This window comes from Monomorium pharaonis, chromosome 4 (assembly GCF_013373865.1).
Source record: "Monomorium pharaonis isolate MP-MQ-018 chromosome 4, ASM1337386v2, whole genome shotgun sequence".
Classification (NCBI taxonomy): domain Eukaryota; kingdom Metazoa; phylum Arthropoda; class Insecta; order Hymenoptera; family Formicidae; genus Monomorium; species Monomorium pharaonis.
In genome coordinates, this window is record NC_050470.1 from 24,717,135 (window position 1) to 24,745,083 (window position 27,949).

The following is a 27,949-nucleotide window of genomic DNA, read 5'->3' on the forward strand; positions in this document are numbered from 1 at the left end:
ATGTATGTCTCAAAAGTTTAAATATTTAAGTAAAAATTAGCTTTCGGTACTGAGATAATTTTAAAAAATATTTACAAATATATTTAATATGTTTTAACATTATTGTATTACATTTAATGTAAAAAACTTGCTAATATTAAAAAGCGAATATAAAATTGCCACATTATATTATGTTAATCCTGCTATCCTGCTTGAATTTCCTAATCACATCAAACATAAGATCGAAATTAAAGTAACGCTTATTATAATTAATTATTCAAAAGATTATTTTTACATAAATAAATTTTTTAAATTATCTTTCAATTAAATATCAATTAAATATTCAATAAATATCTAAAATAATAGATACATTTTTCAAAAAAGAATCTACTTTTTAAAGTGTACCTATATTAGTCACGATTTAAATTACGGGTCTTTAATCGTAACCGGCGCATGCGCTCGAATAACCTGCGATTTGCGATGTAGCAGCTAGCAGCAGATCTGTGACGTAGAATCGAAAATGTTTCGTTCTATTACACGTAAGTTATTTCACTGTAAATTATACCGAATTCTATTAAACGAACGCCTCGATGATTAGTCCTGATGCATCATCAGACATAATACGTATTCAATCCCGCGTTGAATAAAATGCCGCGTGCATCTGGACCGCGAATGATCGATATCTCGGCTTTTTGCACACTTTCTGTTTCAATGTCGCGGTATTGCATAAGATTATATTGTAATATACATTACAAAATTTGAAACGCATTTATTTATTTTTATGGTTATACGGTTTATTCCAAAACGATCAATATTAGATTGGAAAATACCATCATAACCTTTCAAGAATAATTAGGCTCACATGATCACACGCTGATTTTTATAATTAAACAAGCATGTAATAATTTATTTATTTGTTTCTTCTTTTACAGATAACGTCCCTCAGGGACTCGTGTCCCTGGTACGCAACAATGTTGCGGCATCAGGACCTGCCACTGCTACATTAAAGGTTGAATCTAAACACATGGCTACGGAATCGTCTGTGCAGGAAACGAAGACTAAATTGCCAGAGAAACCCAAAGTTGATCCATACAGTCCTTTCCAGCAGCCAAGTAACACGGCAGAGTATGCTTTGGCCAGAATGGATGATATATTGAATTGGGGACGTAAAGGATCAATTTGGCCAATGACTTTTGGTTTAGCCTGCTGCGCTGTGGAGATGATGCACATCGCGGCGCCCAGATACGACATGGACAGATTCGGCGTGGTATTTCGCGCCTCGCCTCGACAGTCGGACGTTATTATAGTTGCTGGTACTCTAACGAATAAAATGGCACCTGCCCTGAGAAAAATTTACGATCAGATGCCTGAGCCCCGATGGGTCATCTCCATGGGAAGTTGCGCGAATGGAGGCGGATATTATCATTATAGTTACTCTGTGGTTAGAGGTTGTGACAGGATAATACCCGTGGACATTTATGTACCTGGTAAATTTGCAATTTTTAATTTTTATTGTATACAGACTGTTCAGCAACAGATGGATGAAAGTTTTAAGAAATTTCAGATAATAAAATAAAAACTAAAAATAACAAAGCTTAAGGCTTTGTTTTTCTTAATTATAAACATTGAAATATTCGTGTACTTTAAGGGCACTTTTTAAATATTCAGAATTACAAAATTAGAACTAACAAAATTTTAGAGGTTTTTATTTTTCCTTACAATATCTGAATATTCACATAATCTTTTAGACACTTGACATATAAGGATATTTAAACATTTAAAAATAAAGCCTTGATCATAATTTTGTTATTCTTGATTTTGTTACTTTATCTTATCTAAACCTAATATCATACTTAATCTAAATTCACTCTTTGAATTTTCTTCCATTTGTTGCAGAATACACTATATAAACTCCATTATATTATCTTATTTTGTCTGTAATATATAAATCTTTAATGTTATAGGTTGTCCCCCAACAGCTGAAGCATTATTGTATGGTGTTCTTCAGTTACAAAAGAAAATAAAACGTATGCAAACCACACAAGTTTGGTACAGGAAGTAATGTACATGATGAACATAGTAATAAATGTATAAATTATTTAAAAATTGTAAGATAACCGATACATAATTGAGCAAATAGCGAAGTTGTATATCATTCAAAAATGTGATTGATAAAATAAATCACATTTCAATAAAAATAAATTTTTTTTATTACCACAAATCAGTCTTACTTACTCTTTGCATGCATATTTAATAGAAAAAGAAAAAAAGTGAATTAATTCACTTTATATTAAATAAATTAAACATATAGTTTGCTAATATACATATTAAAAACTAATATCCAAAAATTTATGTAAATTTCAAGATGTCAAGATATATAAACAATATTATTTAATTTTTTCATTAATGTTATATAATGTATTATAATCAAATACATACTTTATTATACACAATTGTGTAACATGGTAATAGAAAAATCTCAATTTCTTTTTGATGTAATATAAAAAAGGGATATAACTTCCTGTATATATAAATTTAGATGCAATATTTTGCAAAATTTTATCAAATTATCTTCTCTTATCTTCTAACCAGTTTTGCCTTTTTTAAAAAATAGCGACATTAGAATAATCGAAAAATCGTGTTGTATTAATAGTCAGCGTAGTAGTAATCGTAAAATATTAATGATAATTGAAGTGCTTTATATACATATACACATATAAAAAAGTATACTACAATAAAATTTGTTCTGTTCTTTATGTTAAGAAAACAAATATTTGTACAAACCTGTGTTTTATTACATTATCTATTCTACTATTTGCGTGTACGTATTTTTTCACCTCTAAAAATATGTACAAAATATATTGGAATAATTTAAACAAAGTAAAGAATTTTACACACAAGTTCTTTGCTGTTCAAGTTACCATATTCTAAGGCCCCTTTCTTTGTTTATTTATTACTGTAACTAATACTAATATATAACAATTACATTTTTATTATATATTCATACAATACATACATATATCATCTTAATAAAAATACATGTATATATACCGAAACATCTGGTAATATAATAGGTAAAGAATTTGCCTCTTTTCGACTTACTGTGCAAAGTTCCATACCTATCTTTTTTTATACTGCTTAATGAACATGTTCTGTTGTGCCACAGCCAAATTATTAATGTTTACTTTGGTCATTAAAAAAAGGCAATGATAAAATATAACCAATAAAACCATTCCATTAATACACTGGACACATGGAGAATTTGTCAAATCTTGCTGAAAGCTAATTACTTAGATTTTATCATTCTTAATATATTTTTCTTATATAATCCAGTATATACAAAATTTAATATTTAAATTTTGATACTTGTTCCCCCCATTACTCACACAGTAACATTTTGAAGATTAATTGTGCTTTACCAAACAAAATCTTTATATATAAAAATATTGCAATTATAATTGTAGACTACATAAAATGATTGCAATTACAAAGTTTAAAATAACGCATCTAATATATTGCAATTTTTTAATTTAAAAAATTAGTAGATTTTTATTTATTTCAGTATGTGATAGATACCAATGTGATGTAAAAAAATCTTGCATAATCGGAAATATAGACTTGACGAGATTTTTCAAACAAAAATAAAAATTTTTATTCTATATTCCGATCTATTCTATATTCCCTATATGTGCAATACAAATCTTGTCTAAACGCATTGTGCGGTAAAACGGTTTATACAACGGTTTAGTCTAAAAAACGCGTCTGTTCTCCATTACGGAAAATATTTTGTCTTGAATAATTTCACATAAATATGATTTAATATAATAAACAAAATATTAATGATCTACATATACAATCAGTCCCTGCCGTGTACAATTTCGATGATTTAAACAATATTATAGCATTAAATTGCTTTCAAGCTCTGCTATAACTAGTTGCCATATACCTCGCAAATCTCTCGTATCAAAAAAGTTTGGATATTATATCAAATATCCTTTAATCCTCCTATATTACCGTCGTGTTACCGCACGGAACATCCGATTTTCTGAAACATTATCATTTTTTTAATATCAAAAATTGAATAAGATTGAATCCATCTCTCTTCATCTTATAATTCAATAAATAATTTGTGTGTGTGTGTGTGTGTGTACATGTATGCAACACACACACACAGTTTCAGAGATTTCTGGACAATTTATATAAAAAAAACACACCTAAATATCTTTTATACCATTAGAGTATTGCTTGTGACGTAGATGGTGGTGGATTAGTTGGTAACGCAGGCACAGGGCCGTCTATCCAATGAATGAGCGAGTGCTCACTCTTTTGGGTACTCTGGAAATGGTCCTTTAAGAGAGTTTGAGAGAATGTGCAGTGCATTTGATACGCTTCGGTCTCACGAGACTGTTCATTACACATTCTATATAAATCTGCAATATTTCAATTATATACAATAAATAGCTAATTAATAAAATAATTATTTATTTTTTGTATCTACATTTTCGTATCTATACAAACCTTTTAAAATGGCAGTAGCCCACAATTGTACATGTACATCAGGTATTTTAGAAGCTAATTGCATCGCAGGTGTGACCATATTCATTGATTCTCTACTATTTCCCAATGAAAGAAATATGTGTCCGAGAAGCACAAGACTACAGGAAGTGAGTCTGTTCAAGTCTTCTGAATTTGCCATTTTTAAAGTCTCTCTAAGATATCGCCTAAAAATCATATTTATATATTTATAATATATTCGAACTGTTTTATACACATTTTTAGGAACTTTTAACATTACTAACTAAAAATCAAATTATCCTATCTTTTACATCTCTTTATTTTTCTTTAAATAAATTAAACTTATTTAGGGAAATTTGTCATTTATATTAAAATATGAGATTAAATATTTAAAAAATCTTACATACTTTGCTTCATTGTATCTAGCCCCAAAGAAAGCTTGAAGTCCCTGTACATAATATGCAGCTGCCCTCAAAGAATGAGAATGTGATGGTAGAGATTCTGGATTTATCCTTTCTAATAACATTCCCAGCTCAGCTTCCTTCTTTGATCTAAGATATACTATCGCTAGGTTCAAATTAGCGAATGTCCAGAGTTCCCTCTCTTGTGACGTCTGAAACAAAGATGAAATAATCTTTTTAAATCTTAGCCAATAAGTATTTCATATACTTAACATTATAATAATGTGTAAAGTTTAGCTAGAATAAAAATAAAAAATTAAATATTACATGTTTGTGTAAATATAGATTAGAGAGAACAATAATATGTATAAAAATTTAAGTTACTTATTATAATATATGATATAACGATTCTATTTTCTTACTCTGAGCGCAGCAGTGAACTGAGCCTCTGCAGCTTCCATACAATTCATAGACATTGCATATAAACCTAGTAATACATGTAATTGTGGTCTATGGCCTTGAAGTAACCTAGGCTGTCGCCTGCAAAGTTGGCATGCTTGAGAAATTTCCGTAAGAGCCAAGGTTTTATTTCCCATTACAAGTCGACACATGATTATATGTTCCAAGAGCATTAATTGAAACACGGACAAAACAGGTTTATTATCGATAACTGTAAAAAAACAATAAATATAATTATAAATGTACAATTACAATTTAACTATAAATTTAACTGTAAAATAGCAAATACAATTCAATATTAAATTGATGCAAAGAGAATAAAAAGTAAAATATAGGGTGACGTGTCGTTCCGTGTGAAAGCAGTCATTTTGTAATCTTTTGTTTCATATATGCCTTGATTTACAAAAAAATAAAAGAATCGAAAATAAATACAAAAATTTTAAATGTGATCTTTATAAATGGATGTATAAAGAGAATTGTATTATTTATAATAAATTGTTATGGTAACAATTAGGTATTTCAATTAATTAAAAGAAAACAGCCGTACTTACTTTTTAGTTTTTCGATTTGGGTAAGAGCTTTATCAGTATATTTTTGTGCCTTCTCCATATATCCGGCTTGCATCGAATGCATGACCGTTACTAAATAAACCAAGACATACAGTTGATCCTTCGGCATCCATATAAACATGTCTCCAATATTGGAGCCTGTGACTACGTCATCGGCAGGCCAACTAGGTGACATTATAGTCTGTATGCTTTGTTGCAATTGTTTTAGACAAGGTTTTACACTTTTCACCTATTTTGATAATGTAAAAAAGATGGTTGTACAATATCTTTAAGAGTCACACAGCAATATTTTAAAAAATAAAATTAATACTTGTAACTATTCTTTTACCTGGCCTGCCATAAGATAGTGGCATACTTGAAGAACTAAAAAGTACACCTTAAGATAGTCTTTTTGATATGAATTGCCCTGCCAATTCTCTATATGGTGGTTTGCTGAATTTAACAGGGGATGAACTTCCGTGAACTTTTTATCGATCAACAACAACATACACCGACTTAAAAGGAAGAGAACTTTGGTGTAACAGGCGTTGCTTATGTGAGAATAATCAACACCAACCGCGAGCAAGCTACTCGCCGCGACAAAGTCCTTCTCCGAAGCATGAATTTGCTGCAATCCACAGGTCATCGTGAGGTAACGTCTCCTTGAGACGTTAGAAATTAAAGATCACTAAGCTTACCGCAAGTTGAAAGATAAGCCTGCAATGCCAGTAGACATTGTGCTGGGACAGTTCTATCGCCTTCCTCAAAATCGGTTTACTCAGGTTCGGCTGCTGCTGCTGCTCGTACAGCTCCGCAACGACGCTTGCCGCTTCGAACTTTACATCATCGAACGTATTTATATTCTGACTCAGCCGCCACTAAAAAGAAAATAAACAAGCGTCACAACAAAGGTGATAACATAATAGCTCCGTTTGTGGTATTTAGCTTTGTGAATCGCGATCGACATAAACGTTTGACTATTTGTTGTTATAGTTTGACACTAAGATGGGACGGGGAGAAAGGGGAGAGTTAGCTTTCACAAATTTGTTGTGGTCGCGCGTGGAGAGGTTAGGACTGACAGGCATGCGGAATCACGCAAATCGCGCGGGGTCAAGAAACGGAGAAGCGGGAGAGGACGGCTCGGAAGACGGAATTCGCTCGCGATACGGCGGGACCAACGTGCTAGATGGAGAGACTGACCGCTTGATCTAGATGGTATCGCGCCAAATCGATGTTTTTCGTATGCGTGAGCAGAATGTTGCCGAGCTGAAGGTGGGTGCGTGCCTCGACGCGCGGCGGCGGCTTGAAATGGAAGACCGCCTGCAGACACTGGATGCACGACTTGATGTTGGGCGGGCTCGACGTGCGGAAATTCTCGGCCAGGCCGAGCAACGACAGATACCAAGCGTCCTGGGAAGACGCCATTTTCACATTTCACAACACGAGCGACGAACGTAGTTAGCGATGGTCGGCGACGAGATCTCCACTCTACCCACCTCCTCCTGAGCCAATAATGCCAGAAAATATACGTCAGAACGAGGACGCCGCCGCTCGCTGTAAAACAGATGGAGGGGCTTGTGCGTACACGCGCGCGCATGCGCACGTTCGCGCAAATATGAAAGGAAGCCTGTCGCATGCGCGCTCGGAGATGCTCCATCTAGAAGTATCTAACTGGAGCATTTAGATTCCTAGATGATCCGGAATCGGTTCGACGATTCAAATCATGCGCGTCTTATCACTTCCCATATCCATATTTGTTAGTAATATTTAAATAAATTTAATTCTTTGATTATATTTTTTTATATCTTTCTGGCTTTTTGGTACCATCACTATTTGTCTTCTTGTGCACTATTTTATTAAAATTTGTGTTTATCTCTTGTTTTTTATTTTTGCCGAAGTTTGTTATCTTTTTTTAGCAATTAAACATTCTTATCTAATATTAAAAAAATACATTTCCATAAAAAAGCAATATTTTTCTATTTCATATAACATTTCAAATAAGATATTAATTTTATTTAATAATTATAATCCATGAATTTTACATATATTTCGTCATTTACTTATTTTGACACTCAATAATTATTAAGATATGACTATATTTTGATAACTTTGTTAATTAAACTCAATTCGAATCAAAGTCATTCTTAAGACAATATCGAAGGTTTGAATTTCTTTGTTTCTACTTGCTCCATTCTGTTCTACATGTAAGACGTACATGTAAGAATATTTTATGGTACATCTAGCCATTATGTAATTGATTATTATAATATAAATATTACTGTCAAACAAACAGTATTTACTAATTACGCTATATATTTTTTAATAAATTAGATCTTCGGCGAAAGGCAAATAGAATGTAAATCAATCGCCGACTTTTTTGATCTATAAAATTTATGAAGACTTCATATTAGTTATCGGCAAACGATGTGGAGGAAATTACACAATACCCGCACAAGAATCAAGAACATGGAATACGGGATTAACCGCATAATAATCGCATGAGAAACGTATTAGAATGCGCGCATTTGCAGCCCGCCTACATTACTTAGTCTAAGCTGAACGAGCGTTTTTTTTTATTTTTTCATAGACCGAGCAAATTCCGCGGGCGCGAGGCGATGCTTTTCCACGTCGATGTGGGAGATCCCCACCAGGTTACTCGACAAGCACCGAGTCCCCAGGCCAGCTGATCACCAGTCGTTTGTGATTTTCGAATCGCGCGGGACCGAACGCGCGCGTTCTCACCGATCTCTTTCCTTAATTTCTTTCCCTATCTCGCGCGATGTCCTCCGACCGGTGTGTGCTCGCGTTCCTCTTCGGTTTATTGGCGTTCCTTCCGCCGCGCGAGACCCACTGCGCGACGAACGTCACGGAGCAGATCCAGGCGGAGAACGCCCTGGCGAAGCTGGTGAAGATGTTCTCCAAACCGGGCGCGTTCAAGCGGGTAAGCCGGGTGACGTCGAAAAAAGTTAACAGGAAATTTGTTGCTCAAATTTCGATTTATTAATTGTTGTCACGTGGGACTTTTTGAATAAAAATATTGTAGATCTTTATATTTATCTCCCCTAAAAATTTATTTAAACTTTTTATCCTTTCAAAAAATCTCCCGTAATTATAACAAAACTCAAATTCTCCAACTCTGACATCGAACACAGTTCCTGAAATTCAAAACTATTATTATTGTTTACGTTTTTTTATTCGGTTATTATTATTAGACAATTTTATTTAATAATTATTGTTATTTAAGTTTTTAACACGGTCATCAGTCATTCGAGATCTTTCAACGAAATCTTGCATTAAAATTTAATAAAATCATTGTAAGCCAAAGCGAATTAAAAAATGTACTAGAATTACTTTCGGCAAAGCTCGGCTTCTTTGAAATTTAATAAGAGACAGAGTCACGAGTGCATCGGAGTCACGCGAGAGTCGAAAATGGAAAAACACTCTTGGTGCCTCGGTGCCGAGGTGAAACGGTCGCCCGGTTTTATTTTTCTGTCGTGGTCCTCCCGCGAGTCAAATTTATAATTCCAAGCAAATCGTCTCCCGCTCGTGATGCAACCATCGCATGAGAAATAAACGCGCGCGGCATACGGAAAGGAGAAATAATCACCGATGCGTCCTATTACGTCGTTCGTAATAACAAACGTGCCTCGCAACAGGATATTGAGGCCCTAGGTGCGCGTACACACCTGGTGTCTTTCTCCAAATAAAGCAAATTCGGACCACAGATTTTTATTCCCGTCGGTCTCGATTTTTACACTTGATCTCAATTCTTTTCAGTTTTTGGAATTAATTGATCGTAAATCTTCTCGCTGGAGTGGCGAGAGAAATTTTCGAGCTGCGAGCAATTAAAAACAAAAAAAAAAAACGGAAAGCTTTCTCGACCGTCGGATTCTCGGCAAACTGGGAGCGTAACGCGATAATTTTTTCAAAAAGAAAAAAAATCCGATAGACGTTTGCGTGTTAATTAATGACTAACATTTGCCATCGAAATGAGAGTTTCGTAACAGCGGCGAGCGCTCGCGACGAATGGAATTCCACGCTCAGGTAGCGATATCATATATGATGACGAAATAATTTCTTTTTTCTCAGATCGACGCGATACTGGGCGAAAATACTATCGAGGCGTCATTCACGAGCTGTCCCATGGGCGAGGAGGGCCTAGAGTGCCGAAGGGCGGAAGCACGACGATCGGTCGACTGTCCTAGAGGTAAATCCCGCCGCCAGGATCCCAGCACCTGACCGCATTGCAGTCCGCGCGCGATACCGTTAGCGAGAGCTTCCTCGCAATTACGAAAAAAAAAAAGAAAAAAGACATCGCTATTCGCTCTTTGACAATAGAGATTCTGACCTTGACAATATAGCCGCTCCCAGATGACTATGTTCGCCGACGCAGCGCGGCGTTGACGCCTCGCCTCTCGCATCCCGGTGACTAAAATACCTGGGGATATTATCACGAGGCGCAATAGAGCGCTATTTGATTACGAAAGGTGATTACGGGGAAATTCGGAGTGAGGCGACGAGATTAAAACTCGTGCACTCTCGAATTTGAATTCACTCCTCCGAACTTGTGAATTAATTTAACGACATATCTCCGCGATAACTGGAGTAAATGTGACCACTTGACATTGCGGGAAAGGAGAGCGTCGTAGCCGCATTTTAAGCCTGCATTGCGCATCGCACCTTTCTCTACGCGTAATGAGTTTAACAGAGAAAAATTTAGCTCAAGGCGAGGATTACGCTGTTTCAAGAGATTTCGAGGAAACGTCGGTGCGTTTTTCAAGGCGCGTCCGTTTGAAATGAGATATTAGAGCGACGAACATTTTAAAGCCAGAAACGCAAAACACATGTAACACTTTCCGCGTTTTATCAATGCTTGAGAAAGTCTTAATTGTTATAACTAGGTGAACACGTTACATGCAAGCGCTTTCGAGTGATGCGTGCATCAGAGCACGCGCGCACGCGAAATACTCGCAGGGATGCAAGTACGAGCGGAAACATTTGCAACAGAAATATCCTCAAAAGTTTATATATTGCATCCTCGCTCACCAAGATCTTGTATTCAATTTTGTGAATTTTATACATTACGACTTTATAGATTCTTAAACTAAGCAAGATGTATAATTGTATAAAATTCACAAAATCACCATTCATTTAATAATATATTAATCACTATACACTGAAAAAAGTTTGATAATAATAAAGTTTTGTAAAATAATTTTAATTAAATATTTAACCAATATAATCAAGTATTTAATAAGTATATTAACTAAACATATAATAATAATAACCAATCGATTACTAAATGTTATTAATGCTGCGTTCCGATATTCGCTGCTAGTACTGAAAATCTATAGTGTAGGTGACGTAAACTATAGATTTTCAGTACTGACAGTGAATATTAAAAAGCAACCTAAATTTAGTTATATTAACTGAACATTTAATTGAAATTATTTCATCAAAGTTTAATAACTATTGTCATTTGATTATTATCAAACTTTTTTATATTTTTAAAAATATTATACATATTACTAGGTGTAATCGAATTTGTATCTACTTAATGTCAAGTAATGCATTCTTTAAAATACAAAAAAACGCGTTATATCTTCAGAATAATTTCAACAAATTAAATTCTTTTCTGAATTTATAATTGCGTGATTGAGAAACGTCTCACAAATGTCACTGCCGCGAATGCGTACATTGATTGTTGCACAACCAGTCTTCAAGTAAAAAAAATGTGTGTGCGATATCTCACTCGGGACATTTTTAAGTCTAATTCTTTATCTTACTCTGTTTTTTGCGTGAAATTATGAATTACCTTTACGTCAGAAGTTTGCAAATCGCATATATGCAACATATATAAGACGATACGAAATATACAACAGATAAGAGAAAGTAATACAGTAAGAACATTCGGAGACAAATCGTTCATACGATTTTCTAACTGTACAACTGATTGCAAAACAGATTTAGAATTTAAATATTGTCCTAAAAATTCTAAGATAATGTATAGACACACACACACATATATATGATATACTGTTTCTAAAATATAAAATTAATTCAAGATTTCTTATATAGACGGAGTTTATAAATAATTCTCAATAAAAGACCTTTCAAGTATTAAGAAAATATTAAACTAACAAATTAAATTTTATTTTGTCACGAATGTTTGAAGAACGATAATCCGGAAGCACTTGGCTGCAACCAGATTTTATTTATATCAGTAAATACTGCAACGCAAACATAAATCGATATTTGTCATTTGTTTAACATCCTCGTTGAAACACTCGAAACCCGGAAGCCGCTTATCACGAGCTTGAATGGTCGAAGATAAAAGACATGTATCGACGCGAGTGAAATCGAGGAAGTAAGATTCGCAGGAAATCGTTAATATCAAATTGTAGAGATATTAAATTGCATCTCAATGTAAATTGCAGGAGACTGTTTCTGTTACGATTGCGCCGCCGCCGGACCTGACTTGTGGGCCTCCTGTTGCCGTGAAAGCTTGAGATGCTGCTCTCATCTCGCGGCGGCTTGCAGGACATGTGATCATCCGACATTGTATCCCTTCTGCGCCAAACACTTCAAGAAGTGTCTGACGCAGTATAACGAGAAGAAAGGCAATTAGGCATCAAGATTTCTCCTCGGCGTTGTCTCAACTGTGATAGTTGGCTTATCCATGACGATCATCGATGATCTTGTGACAGAAGATATTCGATTTGCCTCCTACGCGATCAAATTGTCAAAATTTGCATCGTAGCCACTTTAAAATCGAACGCTACTAACGATCAGAAACGCGAGACATTTAATTTAATCGTATTGCAGGTTGCACAACCGAAGTTTTATACCTCTAGATATAGCGTTTACCCTCGAAGTCGTTAAACTGGTCCGACCTGATTGCTCCTGGGCCCCAACTTTGCTCGAATAAAGATTTCAAGTTCTGTAATCAATTGTACCTGAATCTTGGTATCTATCAATCTACAAGCAGACATTTATATTATTTGTGGAACATTACTTAATGATAAATTATTAAACAGAGATAAAAATTGTTACGTTTTTCCAATTTGTACACATAAGTTAGAGAAAAGTTTTTGCTATAATTAAATTCATAACATACAGTTAATGCATACTTATATAAAGACGTTTCTACCAACTTATATATACTTACCCAATAACATATATTAAAATTTTGGCTGTTAATTAGGTACTCTACGTACCTTAAAGCGCCTTTTGAAAAACAAAAAAACCTTTAGGGTTTATAGATTTACAGATTGAAATCTTGGTATATAAATCAATAAATTCATACGTTTAAAAATTTGCGAATACATAGGTTCATATACCACCAGCATTTTATTTTTTTTTTTTTCGATCCTTGGCAAGACATTGAATAATTAAGAAATAATTATAACAGAACACACATATAATCTTGGATCCGCCGATATAAACATATATTACCAATACTAACAAAAGTCTCGTTGATGCATTAATCAAAAAGAAAAAAAAAAACGAAAATATTACAAGATAAATAAATATCACCTTTTAATACAATCATTGGTAGCTTTATTCGTATAGTTTCCAGAGTATTCGGTAATCTTTATTTATCCACTAATTCTATCAATCGTAGGGGACAACGCTTTTCATTCGGACAAACGTTTCAAAATCGGTGTATGAATTTCGCAATTTTTTTCCTTGATAAAATAAAAAAAAAATGTGCGCACGTCACGCAGTCTTCAACGATTTGATATTCATAAAATGTTTGTGTCCCCGCAAAACGAGCGGACAAAGTCGACCCGTATCTTTTTCTTTCTTTTCTTGCATTTTGCGAACGCCTTAGAATTCTAGTTCTGCTAAATATTCGCCATCCCTCGTTTCTGTCGTGTAGCGAAAAGAGAGTTTGTTTTTTCTTCTTTTTTAGGATATAAAATTCTCTCGCACTTTGAAAGTGCTTAATTGCTAACAGCACCACACAGAGATTAAAAAGAGACAAGACTAGAAAAGAAAATTAGAAAGAAATGTATTCCTTTTATTTATGAGAAACGAGACGCGATTACCGAATGCTGATAATCTATTTGTGGATAATGATAATGATGAATAATGATGGTAATGATGAATAATGATGATAATCACGATGCTGATAATAATGACGATGATGATGATGATAATTTATTTTTTACCGAATCGGTAAATTCCAAGAGTCATATCAAGCATATTCTTGTGCCATTAATTTTATAAAGAAAAATAAAGTAATCTTTTATATATCATCCGTTTATACATCGGTAAAAAGTAAATTGAGAATTTGAATTCCCACAGTGATTCTTATGTTTGTTATATAAGATGTCGCAAGTGATTGCGGAATTGATAAGCTTATTTCCAAGTAGTTTTAAGTAATCATCGAAAATATTAAAATTCCAATCGTTATTTCTTAAATTAATAAACACATATTGAATCAATTTAGACAATTCAATGAATAAACACTAGAAGATATGACTTATAACTAATAATTATAAATCATAATTAATTTTAATGAATATAACATGTAATTATTTTTTGCATTTTAACCTGATTGCTTAAAGAGCAAATTTTTTTAACGTAAAACAACTTGGAAATAAAGCCTTTAATTATCCAAATTATGTAAAATATTGCTCAGTTTTCTTGGAGAAGTACGTTCAAGCTTTTAAGACTCTCTCCTTCTTCAGGTTGTCATTCTATTTCGCTCCCGGATCTCATTTTAGGATAACGACAACAACGACGACGACGGTAGTGCCCCGATGACGGTAATTAGTTGACGACGACATATTATTACGTTTTCTCTTACACAAAAAACACAGATCTTGATCTATTATGCGATCGTAGACTTATTATGGTGTACATGTATATCAAGTACGAGTTCAAAATCTATCACGTAGTACAAAGAGAGATGATTATGCGCTATTTTAGTTTATTAAGTTGTATCATATATCGAGAAATATCAAGACTATAGTACTATATATTAATTGATTCGGAAATGTATAAGACCAAGATCGGTTAGCCCAGAATTAATTAAATCAGACTATTAGTGGAGGAGGAAGGGGGGTGGAGGACTGGTATTAATGGGGACAAGTGCCGGATACGTTCTTTTTTTAACTCGTTCAAGTGCAGACTCATAGAGGACGTCGTAAAAACCCGGCGGTCGCCGTGTTGTAACAATTCGCAAAAATCTCGATTACGTATCTTTTCTAGTTAAGTTTCTTTAAATACTTTTACATCAAATGTGACATGAAATCAATCGCGCTGCGTTAACTCGAATCCCGAATTACCATTTCAGATTCGTCTGAGTCTCGTTTTTAACGTACAAGAATTGTTCAAGTTTAAGTCGTGTATACATCGCCCGAGAGTGTATAATTCCGCGCGTGACACGAGTCCGACTTGACATGCGACTTAACGTCGCATGTGAAAATCATATTTGTGCGCGAATAATCATTCGTGTCGCTTTTCACAAAAAAAAAAAAAAAAAAAAAAAACTCGCCGATGCATACTCCGCCGTATGTCAAGAGAGAAAAAGATTGCTATACATCTCACATGTGCTGGCTTATCATCACTCACACGCGCTTTCTTACAAAGGTTATTTTTTTTCTTTTTTCTCGTATGCAGCTACAGCCCTATCTTGCATTAAACTCGCCTTAAAATATAAGTTCGGAGAAAATAATGAGATATACACATAGTACAGGTACTGCCGATGATCACAACACTCATTGGAACCAACGGCAAAAATCGTCTTAACTATCTAAGGGCCTAAAAAGATCCTTTCCATCAACTTCGTTACCTCGTTTTACACTCTCGTGTCTTCCCTCCCGCAATTATAACTATTATTGTTAATAATCTGATTTGCAGTCGTTTTACACTTATTATTGATTTATTTAGTGCCTTGTAAATGTCTATTTGGTTCTTTATATTTATGTTGTATAACAGAGTTGTCTAACTTGTGATATCGTCACGCGAGAGAGCGAGCATTTTTACTTTACTTTCTATCATATTAAATACTCCTTGTAAATGGCAAAGCAAGAAAATGATACAGAAGAAATACAATAATAGAATCTTGCACAAATGGATAATATTACTTGTTAATAATAAAATTCATTAACATAACAAAAAAAGAGATGAAAGAATGTTATGAAAAGTAATACGAAATAGTACAAAAAAAATAATACAAAATATGATATTGAATAGTTTAAAAAAATAATACAGTAAGAGTGAAGAGGTGATCGCTCACTCGCGTCTAGTTAAACAACTCTGGGTTTATAATTCAAGCAATTGCATTTAATGTTATAATATGCTTGTCGATACGCTTAAATTAATTATTATGTTTATATATCAGCTGTTCAGTGGACAACGTTAACGACACATTAACGAAATAATAACGGATATATATATAAGGAAAGATCAGGAAAAAGGAAATGAGCGACACATTTCCATTTCGGGAGAATCCGTTTGGCCTCCATTAAACGATGAATCACTTGGACGCGACGCGATTCTGTACCCCAACTCATACGTAACGTTGAGTGCGTGTTTCAATGACGGAAATTAAACCTTTACCCCTTAGATAACAATAAAGTCATAAAACGTACACGTCAATTGACATATTCACAACGATTAATTATTCTTTATACAATACTAACGAATGTCATTCTTCTGACGTACTTGAGCTTCTCCTTAACTGAGACACTAACGTTGCGATTGGCATAGTAACATTCAGACGCACAGAATTATGACTGCACACTTTACTAGATTCTCCCTTAGCTTCTTCATTTTCCGTTACACAGGTTCACTGTTTATTCGCACTTACTGCTACATCATCCTTTAAATGCGTCCGGTTACGTTTTCCAGTTGTGTGGATGGGCTCTGGGTGGTGCTTGATTGCCTTGCGCTTGAGATGCCTGCGACGGAATCATGTCAAGCAGATATTGACGTTGAAGGTCCGCCGCTTGTCGTTGTAGCTCTACAAGGCCCTTGCCACCAGCAGCCATTGCTAATTGGTAGGGATACAGTATCGAGGTAAAATGCGGCATCATATGAGCAGGAAGAGGTTGATGCGGTGGTAGACCCGCTGCTACCGGATTCTTCGCCAATTCTGAAACAATAACAAAGAACAATAAATTTAGTATTCGGTCAAAATTTTCGCGGATATGTTTGCTCGAGGATATCTATATTCACCTCTGAGCAATTGTTGCTGCAAGGCTGCCGCAGCAGCTGCATGATGCGGATTAAACTTCCCACTCTCAGCCAGCTTCACCAAGGGATGCTCTTGCAGCTTCGGCGCGGGAGGCGTCGGCGTCAACGTAGGTGCCGGCGGTACCTGCGGCGGAGGCGCAGGCGGTGTAGCTACTCTTCTTGTAGGAGTGGCTGCCTTAGGAACTGGTTTCGGAGCAGGAGGATCTGGACTCGGACATGCCGCTTGCGCTAGCCTTTGCTCTATCTCCTGTTCTTGCTGTAGCGCTTTTACGAAAGCAGTTTTTAATCTGTAATCCAACATATAAAATCCATTAGATGCAAAAAAAACATTGTTTAATTTTTATTTTACAGAAATATATTAAATTTTCAATTATTCATATATCTAAATATTTTACTATATCTAATTATTTATAGAAATTACAATTTATTAACAGATTAACAACAAAATGAGATTTTACTATTATTTACTTATAATTTAATATATACGACATAGAGACTTACCGATTAGTGTGCTCTGCCTTCAACGCTTTCTTCACATTAGTCGTCACACAGTGTTCACATATGACTCTTGGATCGCGACCCGCTGATGGTCGTTGGAAAGTCGCATGTTGCCCTCTAGGACTGTCCTTCTTACCACCAGGCAGAGGTTTCTCCCATTTCCACACGGGCGTGAAATCGGTTTTGCATTGCGAGCACTCGAATGGTTCAGGAGGTGGTGGTACCGCCGGTTCCTTCGTTATAAAATCGACCACGTGTTCCAAACCAACCAGATATATGAATTCCGTATTGGAGGGATTCGGTACAAAGTGCATCTCCGGAGGCGGCGGTTTCGGCGGTGGTATTTGCAACAATGTTTTCTCGAGCTGTTTTCTTAGGGCCATTTTGGCAGCTGCTTGACGTTGAGCGGGTGTCTCGTCTCGCGTTGTTTTTTCCTATGTTATCGAAATGCAGAATAAATATTATTTAATGTAATAAATTTTATTCTATATACAGTTACTCTATATACAGTTAATCTTCCAATAACACAAATACAAACATCTTAAATAAATGAGAAATATATAAACATATAATAAAAGTTGCAATGCAATTTAGATAATTTTATTTGCGCGTTTATATATGTTAAAAGAATAACATGTAAATAAATATCAAAGTATAAAAATAATAGCTGCATGCAAATTACAATTAGAAATAAAATATTCTTTATGTTTAATATTTCTTTCATGTATCCGGTGTGTGTATATATATATATAATTATTAGAGATGTGTATAAATCAAGATTTTTTATGCTGAACCAAATCAAATTATTTCAATTTATAATTATCAAATATAATTATCGTTAGGCTGAGTAATACAGATTTAATAACAAAAGTTTCTATATTGTATATGAGGGAAATAATATTCATTATAATATAAAAGTATTTTAAATATAATTTATAAGACATTATAATTCATATTCAAATCTCTTGGATTCAAAATTGTCGAATAGTTTTGATTTGAGTCATAGAGATTCAAATCCGAATTCAATCAAGTCTTACCTGATTTAATTCGAATTTGAATTTACACATCTCTAATAATTACATTCAAAAAATAAACATGTTAGTAAAAGTTGAGCAATACTGCATGTTATAATTTGCGCATTAATGAAAACTTAAATGCTAGATTTTCTTCCTTATATATAGCTCTTTAATAACAAAATAAAGAATTGTTAAAAGTAAAAAGCACAGAAAGTAAAGCTTAATTAAAACATCACAATCAATGTGAAGGGAAAAAAACAAATCAATAGCCTTTAAAGAACATATAGGCAAAAGAGACATTATACACATTGATCGACGAATGAATATACCTGTTCCGAATTCACAGGTGTGCTTAAGGATGTGGTGGTTTTATTTTCTTGCGATCCAGCAAGCAGCTTTGTGTTTAAAAAACACAATAATGGATTACATATACGTTGATCACAATTAAACAATTATTTAACACTTTCACAGCTGGGAGCAGCGTTTGCGGTGATCGCTCGTAATGTATTGCATCGTAGCGATCGCGAGTAAATGTATTAGCGGTGAAAGTGTTAGTGTTCTTAAAATTATTCACTAAAGGAGTTTTCTCAATGACTTCTCATCGACTCATTCTTAACGTTCACGTAAAACTAGTTACATTACTAATACTTAAAACAAAAGTAACAAAGTGCGACATTATACCTTACTTACTTGATGCGCAGGAGTCGGCGTTGGATCTTTCGTAGATCTCTCCGTTCTGTCCGTTGGCGCGTGATAACTCGAGACAGTTGCCGCCGCAACACTGGGTGGTCTTCCTCTAGGATGAGGTGGTTGCGGTATCACCATGTTCGGAGGCATTCCGCCTGTACTTGGAATGGCATTTCGACCGGCGGTAGGAGGTAGTACCATGCCCGGTGGTGGAGCATGCAAACTACTACTTCTGCTTGGTGCGGGTTGACCCTTAAGTAAAGGCGGTGGCGCTTTCCCAGCTCTGTGATAGAGAAAAGAAACGGCATTTACTTCGACTTTATGCAATGATATATAAAAGTTATACCTCGGAAAAAAATATCGTAGTAAAGTTTTACCTGTGAGGCACTTGCTGCGCTGTTACTGGAGGTGGTAGTTTGCTGAGAACTTTGGGTGCCGCCGCGATGTTCTCCTTAAGTTGCTGAGACTGACGCAGCTTCTTCAAAAGTACTAATTTCATTTCCTCCGACTTGAGTTCCTCCTTATACTTTCTGAGCATTCTTTCGCGCTCGGCTAATTCGTCGGATGACAGTTCCTTGATCGGCAGCAACGGAGGCATGTCGCCTGTTTAAGCATTCAACATAAAGCGAGACATTGAGACAACAGTTCATAAATTATCCTCTTCACTCTTTAGCAGTAAAATTTAAGAAAAAAGAAGATTCACAACCTTCATCGCTGTCCGATGCATTTCCATTTAGATATCCGTTCATTCTAGGTTCATCGGGGCTCTCGGCGTAGCTCCTTTCGATTCTAGGTCTAAGATTACGACGTTGCTTACGTTCGTCCCCGTGCGACGAGCGTTTAGGCGCCAGGATGCCACGGGCAGCGTTTTGTATATTACGTGCTTCCGGCATGCTATTCTCCAAATTGGAACCAGTGGAAAAGTGAACTCCCAGATCCAGCGGAACGTCGGCAGAATTCACGGAGAGGGACGGGGAATTGCGTCTGCCACTGCTGCTGAAAGAACACGTAGTATTACGAAAAAATTTTACGTGAAATCCACTGCATAAAACATTTGTTATCGCATGGCATAAGTAAGTCTCGAAAGTCTTTGGTTGTTTTAAATATATTCAGGCGTAAGTATATTCGAGCCAAGAAGTAACAACAGTCTATTTCTCCGTCCATCATATAGTAGTGATAAGAACCTAATACCGATAAGAAACTCCTGAATAAAAGGTGGCATTATCATTAATTACCATTGCATATCTTGTGTCCCCTATTTTAACATTTAGAGTCGTACAATTTGAAGTGAGATCTGAAGGAAATAAGCGCGAGCTGTCGTTACTCCTTTTTTTCCTTTTATTTCCCCGGGTTTAATCGGAGGAAACGAGTGATAACGAAGTTCCAGGACTTTTTTCCTTCGGCACTTTACCTGATGCTCAAATCCACCACGGAGTCTCCATCTGCATCCATGGCTTCCATTCTTTCGACGGTGGTCACTCTGCAATTACAAACACACGCGTGAAGTCGACCCGACACGAAGGCACTTCATTCGGGCAAGAAAGAAAAGAGGAGGGAGGAGGGGGGAGAGAAGAGAGAAAGAGAGAAAAAGAAGACGTCGCGTTGTCGTTTGAAAACATGCGCTGCGAGGAAACCGCGGCTACGACGTTAATCTCTGCGTGCAGTAACGAGCGAGAGAGATAAATAGAGGAGATATATAGAGAAAGATATATATATACCCGCGCGAAACACCGGCGGATTACACGCTACGCGAGGACACGCGCCACGCACCGCACACGCACGCACGCACAGGCGCGCTACTCTCGCGTCGGCATACACACAACTGGGTTACCGAATCTCTCCTGCGCGCATTCTCGGTACGCGCCGCCGTCGTCGTCGTCGTTGTCGTTGTCTCCCGTGCGACACGACGCGCCCGACCGGATCCCCCGAAAATTCCCCGGCGATCGAGTGCGACGCGTGTTACACCGCGCGCGGACGCGGGAGGGTCACGTATCGTGGACACCACACGCGCGGCAGCACGGCGACGGAATCCCGTACGACACACGACGACGCGCGAAACCGAGGAACATCCGTGACGGGAGACGACGCCACCAGTGTAAAGGCACGGAGAGCGGGCAGCGAGGCGAAGAGGGAGAGAGGGAACGAACGAACAAGCGAGCGAGCGAATGAGTGAAAGAGAGAGAAGGAGATCAGAAAGATGGTAGGGGAGGAGGACGGGACGAGCGATCGGCCAATACCTGCGGAAGTAACTGTCCTAACCTAACTTCCACGGGAGTTTAAAGAGAATCGGTAGCGCGCATCGGTGGGGCGAGTGTTTCCAGAGAGCGAGAACGAGGGACGCCACACGACTCGCGACGAGCACGCCGGACGACGACGTTTTCGTCGTTGGTAAACGACACGGGCCACGTCGGTACCCGGGGGGGTCACCGGCGTATCACTCGCGCGAGTCTCGCGCGCGCTGCTTTTTTTCGGCGGAGTGCACGCACGCACGCACACACACATACACACGCACGCACACGCGCACGCATGCACGCACGCATACACGCACATACACACTACAACAATACCTCCGCCTTTTTCCCTCCCTCTCCCTCTCCGCGCAATTGAAGAATTAAATTTGATGCCTCGGAAGTGGCGTCCCCGACACAATGGCAGCTAAGCGTAGCGGTACAAGACCCATGGAGTAGGTAGGTCGGCCGAGGAGGAGGAGAGAGGGGGAGGACGGGAGCGCGGGAAGGGGGACACGAGGAGGAGGAGGAGGAGGAGGAGGAGGAGTACGCGGGGAGAGGAACGGTCGCACATTAATTATTTCGCCTCTCACCCCTACTACGACCGCTGCCGCGGCACGCTAGCCGCTCACCCACACGCGGCGGCCGCCGCATCGGGAACGGGCTAGAAACCAATTTCTCTCTTTCTCTCCATCTTCATTTCCCTCGCTCGCACGCGCTCTCCCTCTCTCTCTCTCTTTCTCTTTCAACGTATCGGTCCATCGCTCCCCCCTCCCTTTCCGCCAGCGGGCGCGCTCTCCCACTGTCTCCCTTTCGCACCCCTTGCGGATTTTCCCGAATTTCGTCTCCGTACGTACGTGTTCTCCCGCCCCCACCGACGCCCTCCCGGTCGCTCGCTCGCGCGCCCTTATGCCCTACGGGAAATCGATTTTTCGACGGCAGGGTCCCCACTGCTGGCTTGCAGCGGCGGCGGCAGCGGCGGCGGCGACGACGACAACGACGACGACGGCGACGGCGACGCCGACCGCCGCCGATGCGAAGGGCTCGCGACGAATTTTTCGGCGGGCTGCTCTACTCCTCTTCTTCTCGCTCGCGTACGCGAGATCGTCATTTTGCGCGCGCGGCCGGGACACGAGCGCGTGCCCTCCGAGCCGGGCGCACGTTACACCTCACGCCGCACGCGAGAACGCGGGCGATATTCGATAGTTCCCCCCCCTCCCCTCCTTTCCTTCGCTCGCATCGTACACGTCGTACGCACCTCTGATCGCCTGGCTGGCTGCCGTGCCTGTTCGCGCGAGCCGCACGTGGATTCTTTACCCCCGGGTCTTCGTGCACGCGAACCGACGACGCGAAAAACACGCTCGCCTACTCGCTTCGCGGATCCTCTCCCCCCTACCCCCTCGTTCTCCCTTTCTTCCCTCCTTTACGCCGTTCCGCGGCCTCGCACACCGGCATGCGGCGTCACGTGACGCGTCCCGAAGGGGTCTCTAAACTTTCCGCACGCGCAAGTATGCAACCGCTTTATGTACCGCGCGCGTTACCGAGTTATGTCATTTCGCGCGAACGGAGTCAGGCCGGAAAATCGCTTCGACGCGCCGCGCCGTCCCTGCGACCGCTCGCGATAGCGATCGAGATGCTGGCGTTCGATTGTAAATTTAGCGCGGCGTTAACACACCACGAGAGATCAGAGAAAGAGAGAGTGCGAGAGAGACCGAGCACGCCGCGCGATCAAACGAGTCTCGCCACGTGGCGGGCAAGTCGCGTTAAACGTTAATTGATTAGCGGCGGCCAACCTTTCCTTATCGACGACTAACTAGAAGGAAAAAAAAGAATGAACGCACGGGATCCCTTATCTAAATAGGTCGAGTTTTTCCTCTTTTTCAGCGCGCCGAGAACGAAGAGACGCGCCCATCGAGTTTCGATCGCCGGGTGAGTCGAACGACGACGACGACGACGACGACGAATTGCGACTTATTCATCTGGAAAATGACGGCTGTCTCCCGGTCGCGTGTAATTCCCGCGAGTGCAGCACGGGTGTTCCTTCCTCCCCGATGACTTTCGCCGACGATCGACGAGATGCTCGTTCGCGAAATTGTTGTCGGTCTCCCACGCGCCATCGGGAAAGTCATTCTCTCCCGCCCTACTCTCTCTCCAAAGAAAAAAATAAATAAAAGGCGAGGGTGATTTACGTATGCGCAAACGTGTCGCAGCTATTCGCCGCCAACGTTTCGATGTTTTTCGGTTTCCCAGGTTTCCACGACTGCACACTAGAATTGGAAATACCGAACTGGTGTTTACACGGCCAAAGAGAAACAGATTCGAGAGAGACCAAAATTTGAACAAATGGTTCTAGGAAAGGGATGAGTGGAAACAGTCGGAGATTGTTTGCTCAACAGTCAACTAGTCCCAGATATCCGCTTTGCGGGATAATCAATGCTCCTTCGAGAAATATGATTATAAAAATAGGGCCGTACTTGTCAGATGTAACATGTAATGTAAAAACGTATCGTTCGTTTGTTACAACTACGACGTAGCTCGAAAGACAAATATTTTCAATTGGAATCACAAAAACTTGATAATAATTTTAATTGCGTATAATTTAACCTACTGATTACAAAGAAACACAAGTATAATTAGCTCTTCACTCATTGTATTGCACTCTTATCAAATTTCTCCTTTTGTTTACAGACAATTAAAAAATGTCGACTTTGTTATAGTTGCGACAAATGAGAAAACGATATATATTTATAGCCAAAGATCTAAATTCTTGGAATTAAAGTTCCCACAAAAATTCGTTTAAATAGACATCGATTTAATAAGGTAAATTAAACTATAACCTGAATTAATGATAAACTCTTATTTAATTTTTATGCTAGCCAGATAAAAATACATAACAATTACATATACAGTTATATCAACACACTCTGTAGCGTCTTGTGCTAAATAATATTTTTCATAAAGTATATTATTTTTATAAATATATTAACAATGAATTGATATATATCAACATTTAAGTAACTCCTCTCCCTCTCCCCTCATCTAATAAACATGTAATCCCAGTACCAAAGTATCAATGTAAATAAGAAATATATTGTTCTTTTCTGTTCTTACAAGAATTAGAAATTACTTGACAAGTGTAGTGCTACATATAAAGAAAATGTCTGATTTGTTTCATTAATGGGACAATATTAATTACGACGATAATTTCGAAAGGTAAAAAAAGGTTCAAAATAATATTACAGTAATTTTATAATTCAATGCGAAAAGACATTGATTACTTGCAAAAAATTAGTTATGTATCTTTATCTTTTTATTATGCATCTAGAGATTGTCGGAGTTGGTTGCATTCAACTGCGTTGTCGAATATACATATATTATATATATATCGAATATGTGTAACAATGTTTAAAAAGTATAGTAACTCAGTCATCCATTTTGACAATTGCTAATTGTACAGTTTGTGTCTTTAATTAATCGTTTAACAAAAAATAAATTTAATAAAAACTTAAAACCAACCGAAAAAAGCGAATGTCTTAACATTACTTGATAAAATATTTAGAGCGCGAGGTGTTACGCTTGCTTACTGGTGGAAAATATATACATATATTAGCGTGTCTAAAGGAAATTATTGTTTCGAGAGCAATTTTTAATTAAGGTGTACGATAAAAATGCACGAAACAGTGTAAACGCAAAATGTGAGCACCTCGCGTTTAAAGTTATAACCGGCGCAATTAAAACGTTAATTATTTATTTCCACGGCTGTTTACGAATTGAGCGGGTAAAATTAAATAAAAGGCTCGCGCCTATATTTACCGAACCTTTTAATTTTGCACGAACGCGATAAATTAAAACGATCCACGGGCAACGGGAAAACATTCAATTTTATTAAATGAAATATGCAGCCATTAGCAGTCTACACATAAAAAAAAAAGTTGCATTTGCGTCGCATATTGATTGATAACGTCAATAAAAGGTCCCGACGGTATATCTCGTCGCACATCAAGCGCGAGCGTTTCTTCCTCCCTCCACCCCCTCCCCTCCCTTACAAACGAAGTATGTCTCTCGCTCTCTCAACGTCACGCCTAAATTCCCGAAAAGACAAGTACGGCCCTGCCGACGCGAGGGAGCTTCCGGCATCTGTCCATCGGGGGAAAACTTCAGTTATATCTTTTCCGATCGGTGCAGCACCTTGAACCTTCCCGTACTCTCTTTGTCCCCCCCCCCTTCGTTACGCTCCCTTCCCCCGTCGCCCCGCGGTCACCGTACATCCGTGCTAACCCTTGGCGATACGTACCTACGATGTCAATCGGGACTGATCCGAATTCGCGTGGCGGTTCAGCAGACATGCGAGACGAACCGATTCTGCTCCTCCTCCTCCTCCACTTTCTGTTCTTCTCCGCGCGGCCGTCTCCCTCCTCCTCCTCCCCCTCGCGTACGCGGGCTGACCGCGTATGACGGCGAGATGTGAGACGCGCCGCCGTTGCCGGTGACGACGACCGTTCCTCTTTTTTTTTTCCTCTCTTCTTCCCTCTCCTCCCCCGCCACTCTTCCCCGCCTTACTTCACACGTCACCGCGGTCCGTCCGCGTACTACTACTCCGCGTATCACCGCGATTCACACGGCGGGACGCGCACCGCTGCTCGCGCGAGAGATCTCACCACTGCCGTCGTCGCTCGTCCGCAGCACGATATGGCGCACACGGCCAGACGCGCTGTGCATAACCGCTACGAGCAAAGTCAATGTGCACGCGTGCACTCGGCCGACCCGACCGAACGTCCACTCCGCCTCGTCCGCCCTCCCCCTATTCGTCCATTCGTTCCTCCGTTTGTCCGTTCGTCTGTCCGCCCGTCCGTCTGTCCGTCTTGCCGCCGTGCGTCTCGTCTCCGCGATCCGTTCGTTCTTCCTCAATTTTACTGATATCCTAACGCATCCGCGGACACGTCGCGATCATCGCGCGAACGGAACTATGTTGAGGAAACCTACTCGGGAACGCGAAAACTTATCCCTGCGACGATACAGAGGCACGACCGACCCCGCATCGGCGACCCTGAAAGAATTTTCAGGACAAAACGCGGCCGACACTCGTTGCTCCGTTGTTTGTTCCACCTCCTCCTCCTCCTCCCTTTCTCGCGGTACCCGGTGGCCGCGGCGTGCACACGATTCGCCGCACGGAATCGCGATCGCGCGCACAAACACACGCGGGGGCACGCTTCGTCACATGTTCCTCCAGCGAACCCACGCTGTACAATCGGCACGAACGCACGGCACGCATGCACGTCCGTTCGCTCACCCGCCCGCACGTACGTACGAACGGACGCACGAGTTTCACGAGAAAGAATGCCTGCCCGAGTTCCGACTTGTGCACGCGCGAGCAGCGACACACCGACCGAGTTCCCCCAGATAGATGGCGCGGGCCGGCGAGGGAGAAGGGAGAGGGAGAAGATTCCCCCCCGGTAAGCATGCGCAATGGCGCCGACCACGTGACCGCCTCGACAAACCGGTGGCAGCGTGGTGGGAGTCTCCCGGTTAAAAAAATTGTTCGCGCCTTTTATTATTATTTTCCGTTACCTCTTCAATAAACCTTTAATGTCCGTCGACTGTGCGTCGACTGCGTGTCTGAGGATTCAACAGATTTCGCTGCGACTCCGTTCGATTGACGGAGAAACTCGTGCTGCTTTTTTTCCGATATTTTTTTTGCATCCTTTGGGACAACTTCGTTAATTCCGAAAATATTGGAAGGTTAGCTTGACCTTTTTTTCTACATGTTGGTAGCCGTTAACTGAACCGGTTATAACATGTTCGGAACATTTTTCGGTTTAGTAAAAAAAATAAGTCAAACTAGCACTAGTTTGGAATTTATAAAAAAACAATCGATTAATGTACGAAACTTAAAATAAATTATTATCTTAATAAGAAACGCTTAATTATTAATTTAATCTATTATATTTTATATAAAATTATATTTTAGAAAATGAAAAAATAAAACAAAATATGATCAGTTTTGCAGTTAACAATTTATAAATTTAATCGATTAAATCAAGTCGATTTTTTAAGCTAATCAAAGTCGGTGAAATTGACCCGTTGTTTACACGAGTTCAATGATACCACTTATTTCGATGAAAAGTTTACGCTACTGGAACAGCCGAAGACTGTGCTACTGCGCATGTTTGAAAAAATCTGGAAATATTAGCTATAGGTCCTTAATCATGTAAATGTAAATCTTTGATGCGACAAGAAATATCGCACTTGTCATAGAGTGGATGGAAAATGTCGAGAAAGATGCTAGATTTGTAGTGGATTAAAAAATAAGATCTATCGAGTGTCCCCCAAGCAGAACACATTGATGACCCAAGGAAATGGAAAAGTCAAAATGATGTCAATTTGATGTCATATTGACAAATTTACGTCAT

At 38.8% G+C, this 27,949-nt stretch overlaps 4 protein-coding genes and 2 long non-coding RNA genes across 14 annotated transcripts; 3 read left to right on the forward strand and 3 right to left on the reverse strand.

The window, feature by feature from the left end:
- Window positions 1-400: 400 nt before the first annotated feature.
- LOC105830893 (NADH-quinone oxidoreductase subunit B 2) lies at window positions 401-2,200 on the forward strand. The gene is made up of 3 exons (XM_012670576.3): window positions 401-518; window positions 912-1,466; window positions 1,944-2,200. Exons 1-3 carry the CDS (start codon window positions 500-502, stop codon window positions 2,039-2,041), a joined length of 672 nt encoding a protein of 223 aa, XP_012526030.1. The 5' UTR covers window positions 401-499; the 3' UTR covers window positions 2,042-2,200.
- Window positions 2,201-2,716: 516 nt separating this feature from the next.
- LOC105830888 (MAU2 chromatid cohesion factor homolog) lies at window positions 2,717-7,470 on the reverse strand. 2 transcript variants are annotated; one of them, XM_012670572.3, is made up of 9 exons: window positions 7,103-7,470; window positions 6,601-6,780; window positions 6,252-6,530; window positions 5,906-6,152; window positions 5,318-5,565; window positions 4,902-5,107; window positions 4,498-4,700; window positions 4,194-4,409; window positions 2,717-4,024 (listed from the first exon to the last, which is right to left on the reverse strand). In XM_012670572.3, the coding sequence occupies exons 1-8, from the start codon at window positions 7,325-7,327 to the stop codon at window positions 4,213-4,215; spliced, it is 1,785 nt and encodes a 594-aa protein (XP_012526026.1). In that variant the 5' UTR covers window positions 7,328-7,470; the 3' UTR covers window positions 2,717-4,024; window positions 4,194-4,212. The 2 variants fall into 2 exon arrangements, with proteins under 2 accessions (XP_012526026.1, XP_012526025.1); XM_012670571.3 differs by having other exon boundaries at window positions 4,211-4,409; window positions 7,103-7,327.
- A 462-nt stretch (window positions 7,471-7,932) lies between these two features.
- On the forward strand, window positions 7,933-15,027 carry LOC105830889. Its single transcript, XM_012670573.3, has 3 exons — window positions 7,933-8,843; window positions 9,992-10,109; window positions 12,340-15,027. The coding sequence occupies exons 1-3, from the start codon at window positions 8,682-8,684 to the stop codon at window positions 12,528-12,530; spliced, it is 471 nt and encodes a 156-aa protein (XP_012526027.1). The 5' UTR covers window positions 7,933-8,681; the 3' UTR covers window positions 12,531-15,027.
- LOC118645424 lies at window positions 8,949-11,088 on the reverse strand. The gene is made up of 2 exons (XR_004963116.1): window positions 10,251-11,088; window positions 8,949-9,057 (listed from the first exon to the last, which is right to left on the reverse strand). It is a non-coding gene; the product is annotated as an uncharacterized LOC118645424 (long non-coding RNA).
- On the reverse strand, window positions 13,810-26,964 carry LOC105830886 (transcriptional repressor p66-alpha). Of its 8 annotated transcripts, none has more exons than XM_012670563.3 (9): window positions 25,834-26,964; window positions 20,723-20,791; window positions 20,018-20,304; window positions 19,689-19,914; window positions 19,306-19,594; window positions 18,954-19,019; window positions 17,612-18,042; window positions 17,093-17,397; window positions 13,810-17,009 (listed from the first exon to the last, which is right to left on the reverse strand). In XM_012670563.3, the coding sequence occupies exons 2-9, from the start codon at window positions 20,770-20,772 to the stop codon at window positions 16,753-16,755; spliced, it is 1,911 nt and encodes a 636-aa protein (XP_012526017.1). In that variant the 5' UTR covers window positions 20,773-20,791; window positions 25,834-26,964; the 3' UTR covers window positions 13,810-16,752. The 8 variants fall into 8 exon arrangements, with proteins under 8 accessions (XP_012526017.1, XP_012526019.1, XP_012526021.1 ...); XM_012670565.3 differs by lacking the exon at window positions 25,834-26,964 and adding an exon at window positions 21,879-21,992; XM_012670567.3 differs by lacking the exon at window positions 25,834-26,964 and adding an exon at window positions 21,549-21,843.
- LOC118645423 lies at window positions 21,926-25,055 on the forward strand. The gene is made up of 2 exons (XR_004963115.1): window positions 21,926-21,998; window positions 23,790-25,055. It is a non-coding gene; the product is annotated as an uncharacterized LOC118645423 (long non-coding RNA).
- Window positions 26,965-27,949: the final 985 nt, after the last annotated feature.

Excerpts from the sequence above, each read along its gene's own strand:
- LOC105830893 (XM_012670576.3), top strand. Across the intron at positions 1,467-1,943 it reads CGTGGACATTTATGTACCTG|GTTGTCCCCCAACAGCTGAA; the intron begins GTAAATTTGCAA and ends TTAATGTTATAG.
- LOC105830888 (XM_012670572.3), bottom strand. The coding sequence starts at position 7,327 with ATGGCGTCTTCCCAGGACGCTTGGTATCTGTCGTTGCTCGGCCTGGCC. Across the intron at positions 6,531-6,600 it reads GGCTTATCTTTCAACTTGCG|CAAATTCATGCTTCGGAGAA; the intron begins GTAAGCTTAGTG and ends TGTGGATTGCAG. Across the intron at positions 4,701-4,901 it reads GCTAGATACAATGAAGCAAA|GCGATATCTTAGAGAGACTT; the intron begins GTATGTAAGATT and ends TATGATTTTTAG.
- LOC105830889 (XM_012670573.3), top strand. The coding sequence starts at position 8,682 with ATGTCCTCCGACCGGTGTGTGCTCGCGTTCCTCTTCGGTTTATTGGCG. Across the intron at positions 8,844-9,991 it reads AACCGGGCGCGTTCAAGCGG|ATCGACGCGATACTGGGCGA; the intron begins GTAAGCCGGGTG and ends CTTTTTTCTCAG. Across the intron at positions 10,110-12,339 it reads ATCGGTCGACTGTCCTAGAG|GAGACTGTTTCTGTTACGAT; the intron begins GTAAATCCCGCC and ends TGTAAATTGCAG.
- LOC105830886 (XM_012670557.3), bottom strand. The coding sequence starts at position 21,162 with ATGCGCGCAGGAGAGATTCG. Across the intron at positions 17,398-17,611 it reads AAGGCAGAGCACACTAATCG|ATTAAAAACTGCTTTCGTAA; the intron begins GTAAGTCTCTAT and ends GTTGGATTACAG. Across the intron at positions 17,010-17,092 it reads GCAGCAACAATTGCTCAGAG|AATTGGCGAAGAATCCGGTA; the intron begins GTGAATATAGAT and ends TTATTGTTTCAG.